At 33.0% G+C, this 4,915-nt stretch overlaps 1 protein-coding gene across 1 annotated transcript in view; it reads left to right on the top strand.

The window, feature by feature from the left end:
- LOC117121718 (calcium-activated chloride channel regulator 1-like) overlaps positions 1–2,647 on the top strand; it is a 23,778-nt gene extending 21,131 nt beyond the window's left edge. Inside the window, exons 8-9 of the mRNA XM_033267003.1 lie at positions 10–150; positions 830–2,647. Of these exons, the coding sequence (XP_033122894.1) occupies positions 10–150; positions 830–1,266 (578 nt within the window). The 3' untranslated portion in view covers positions 1,267–2,647. The remainder of the gene's footprint in view (positions 1–9; positions 151–829) is intronic.
- Positions 2,648–4,915: the final 2,268 nt, after the last annotated feature.

Here is a 4,915-nt window from a genome sequence, read left to right as displayed (position 1 = left end):
TACTCCAAGTGTCAAACCACGTTGACGTTGCAATAGATCGTCTGCAACCATCACGGATTATAGATCTAAAAGTTATTGAAGTTTCGTATCAACAACAGAGTGTAACTTTACAATGGACTGCAGTCGGTGATGATTTTGATAAAGGATCAGGTAGGTGTATTATTATGCACACTTCTTTACCAGAAACCAGACCTTTGCCTGATATGTTTTGAATTTCAAAATTTGCTTTGAAAGTTAATGCATACAAGACATAGCTAATATTTCCTCATTTTATAAAATTACCCTCAGCCTGAGCTTCATGATCCGAGAGCAGATGGTCATGAAATAAGCCCATAAGGAAAGCTCGCATTACTTTTGTTTTTATCGTATATTGGGGAATTTCGAAAAATGAAATATCTTAATGGCCATTTTTAGTCGAGTTTGATTGATTCACAAATAATTAGACAATTCAGTCAACATCTTTGTCAATTTGTATAGAACTTCTAAAATCTTAAATCTTCTAAAATTTTTGAAAGTCGTGGTCTGTCACAACATGTGTCTGGCAACTGGAAGTGAGTGCAGAGTGAGGTACAATGATAAATTATGAGGCTGTAGATACCGTGTACTTACAGCACAAGCTCTACTCTTAACTCACTTAAGCCTATAGCACCCTGACTCACTCTAACATCCAGGTAATTGCGCACAACATCGCTAACTGCGAGGATCTGACAAACTCCCGAGTTTCACCGTATTTTGGCTGGAACATAACTAAGATGTACCAGTACATCTAATAATTACCTCCTTGTTTTATTACTCAAAATTATATTTTGCTTTACATTCTTTTAAATAGCTACTGAATACGATCTTCGATTCGCCGAAACATTTGAAGAGATTTTTACAAACTTTTCCAGTGCAAATCTATTAACACAAGATGACGTCATTTCTGGAAACTTGTTGATGATCAAACAGTCTGGACTACTAGAAGAAGTTAAAGTTCGACTACCAAAGCGTGGAGCTGAAGTTTCATATTATTTTGGTGTTATGGCAATCGACGAGGCTAACAATACCGGTGGGCTATCCAACATTGTTTCTGCAAATTTGGAATATATTCCTCCTCTTGAACAAGATTCCAATGGGATAAATGTATTGGTATTGATTGTGGTGGCAATCGGTGTTGCAGGCTTCTTGATGTTTACGTTGATCGGCCTATATATAAAACATACAAGGCGATCTACAACTGGGTCTAATGACAGAGGACCTGCCCATGTAAACCCTGCTTACGCCTAATTCAATAAAACTTGATTAATTAAATCTTTATAATCATTTTTGAAAAAGTTATTAAGTTTTAATAATCGATCATTATGGTTGGACGTGGTTTAAAGAACGAACGCCAAACAAACTATTCAAGTATTATAGTTGATAGATATAATATAAGATGATTAAAAATACGATAGAATACCGTAACTTTTGAATAGAAAAAAAAAATGATTTCATCTGAAATATATAATCAATATGTATTAGGACTCTACCGCTTCAGTTCAATTATGAATGTATTAACTATCTTGTGAGCAGGTCTGGATTGTTCAAAACAAATTCAGATGTGTCTCATCAAATATTCGTTGTGTATTACCTATCATCCTGAGAAAATACGTGAATTACCAGAAAGTATACCTGCTTGGCCTCATACGTAAATCAATCTGGCACATGACCTATACAATCCAGAAAATTTTATTATCGGGGTTTATGTATTAAATTGTATTGTTGAAATAGAAAAAATATACAGTCTGTTATGAAACATGAAACAGTTCATTTAAAAATATTATCTTGCAATACTACAATAGTAAAAAGTTTTTACAGTTTTAATACACAAGCTATTTAATCTATGGGCCGATAAAAAAAAATGGTATGTGTGTATTCTTAATTTAATGAATAATTAGGTATTATTCTGCTTAAATACACAATCGTAAATACTACTTAATATTGTAATTGGTACTGTTAGGTCTATATATTACAAAAGCTAAAAAAATTTATGAATATAGGCGACTGTAAATGAATGTTTGAACAAAGATCCGGCAGAAGCGGTCGAATGTCATTATACAGATTAGGACAGCAATCGAACAAATACTGTACAGTGTTTTCTATGGTTTGGCTTATGTTACCATTTGTATCTGTAATATTATATCATATTTCATATTTTATACAATGACGTATAGGCTATGATATTGTAAGCAGGGGCAGAGAGGTACAGATATCTGCTCCTTGTTGTAACTGTAATTGTGAGTAGGCATGCATAATATATGTTATTAGTGTCCACGGCACGAAGTCAACCGATTCTACCTAAATGATCAGTTTTGGTGACAAATAAAATGCTGATACACTTCTATACTGGTACCAACACCAGTCATCAATCATTTGATCAAAATCCCCTAATCTAATCAGGTTTGTTGACACTATACTGTCATGACTGTCACCGAAACTGATACTCATCAGATCATTTAGGTAGAATCGGGTGACAAAGTGATTATAAACGCATTGAAAGCAATTAGATAATGTGTTAGTTAAGCATGTTGGTAGTGAACTTCTTCCTTTAGAACATATAACATGTAAAATGATTACATCGTTATTGAATTTTATGGATAATACAATTATAAAATCTATCTATCGAAAACCTTGATTTCCACCCTAGTTCATTCACGAATGTTGGTGTGTGACGTTTTCCTGACTGATGTCTATACAATGGTGGTTACCATAATATCACTTACTGGAGACTCCTTATTCTTCCAGATGATAATTTCTAACTTGCCTCCTAACACCGATTCTGCCTAAAACAGCTCCTTGTTGAGCGTAGCATGGTCCTTAGATTGACACTTAGTAGACCTACTGCATTCAAAATTCTGATGTAGGCCGAGTACCCAACAAAGGGGTTTTTGCAGGATAGTGTAAATCCTTACACTCCTGAACAATATGTCAAAACTATTGCAGTCTAAGGCCATTATCTTGGCTTTTGTACCTGTGTATATGGATTCAGTCGCGTGAAGTTAATGAAGTCAGATGAATCAGTTTCTATTTAAACCCAGGCATGTAAATCGGGCCAACACAAAGCCGATCTGATAGATTTGTGTTCAAGAGCAATCTGAAAGCTTTCCTTTTTTTGAAGAGCATTCTGAATAAGTGTGACAGCGCCACTGAACATTTCTGTATATTGGCGCTATATAAATATTTTGATTGATTGATTGATTGATTTAAACAAAGACGTACCTAATTTTGATGAATTTTCAAGAAAGTTTGTATGCCAAGGTTGAACAATTTGAATATAATGTATAAATTGTGTCATTAAATAATATATGGTACAGGTACATTAGCAATCTACTATTTTTAATAGTAGTTTACAAATATAAAAAAATATACTTTTTGTGACTGCTTAATGCGTGAATGCATTCCTCAATTTGGCACAATGATTTGAATTTGTGATTGCAATTGTGAGCTTTGAGGTGGTAAGTTTAGATTTTGGGTTTACCCCGCAAAATTCAAATAGATATTTATTTTACCATGAAAGATATTAGAGCCTATTGAAACAGTAATTTTTGAGAGCAGCTCCGATAAACAGCAAAATGATTCAATGTCTACGCATTTATATATTCGTTGTCTTCTTTTGGACATTGACATCAGCATTGGCATCGTGGAAGAGAAATAGTGTAAGTGTGCAAGATGGTGGATATAATGACCTATTAATTGCAATTAGCAAAGAAGAAAAAGAAGACGCTGACTGATTACAAATATTAAGGTGAGAATGAATTATATACAGTATTCAAGTTATGTTGAAACGTCTTTCAGCATCAATTAATATATACCGGTAATACTTTATTAACAAATACTGTGCAAATAACATTATTACGTATGGACACCTCTACAATGTAAAAACAGCGTGCAGGATTTAAACACAAAGCACCACGCAATGTTGTCCCGTTTTTGGTGACACGCTTAAAAGCTAAACGTGTTTAGGCCAGGCCTAATGTGTTTAGGTTTCTGACATAATGATGTCAAATACCTAAGCACATTTAATGCTAAATGCGTCAAGATCCTAAATACATTAAGCTATGTCTAAACACGTTTAGCTTTTAAACGTGTCACCAAAACGGGACAACATTGCGTGGTGCTTTGTGTTTAAATCCTCCACGCTTTCGTTTTTATCGTTTTTGTTATCTCTGCAAATCCCACATCTACAAAAAATTAACAGTGCATAATTGGATAGAATATTTTCTTTAAAATCAGAAACAGCTGAAATGATAGACCTAACAATCTCACGTCATGTCTTAAAAATTGTTGAACTGGTAAAGGTTTACAAGTCTGTAAATTATAGATAGAGATACAGATATTCCTTATTGTTTTCCTTGTTAAATATTATTATTATTATTATCATTATTACTACTACTATTATTTTCGTCATTATTATTATATTAATATTTTTGCAAGTTATTATTATTTATTATTGTTATTTTAGACCTGTTAAAACTATTAACATATATACATTTTTTTTAAACATTAATATTATATTTTCAAAACAAAATTTAATGACAAGAAAGATCGACGTTTCGGGTCCATCATGGAACCATTCTCAAGATCAAGTAAATTGAAAAAAAAAACAAAACTCAAAAATACCAAGCGGAGACAGGAAGTAAGTAATTAATTTACATATCAATAGGGCCTACTGTATGGAGCCATTAGTGGAGCTAAACAATAATTAGCCCTTTTTAGCAGATTAACTAGATAAGAAAGTATAATACATACTCCAAAAATACACGCCATCGTGTTGGGATTCAATATTTCGACATTAATTATGTCATCATCAGGAATGACCTGATTATGACTTAATTAATGTCGATATATTGAATCCCAACACGATGGCGTGTATTTCAATACTTGGAGTATGTATTAT

Source organism: Anneissia japonica, unplaced genomic scaffold (genome assembly GCF_011630105.1).
Source record: "Anneissia japonica isolate Jap-2015-1 unplaced genomic scaffold, ASM1163010v1 scaffold287709_len1912824_cov184, whole genome shotgun sequence".
NCBI lineage: Eukaryota > Metazoa > Echinodermata > Crinoidea > Comatulida > Comatulidae > Anneissia > Anneissia japonica.
The sequence above is the reverse complement of the archived record's forward strand: the minus strand, read 5'-3'. Positions and strand labels throughout refer to the sequence as shown.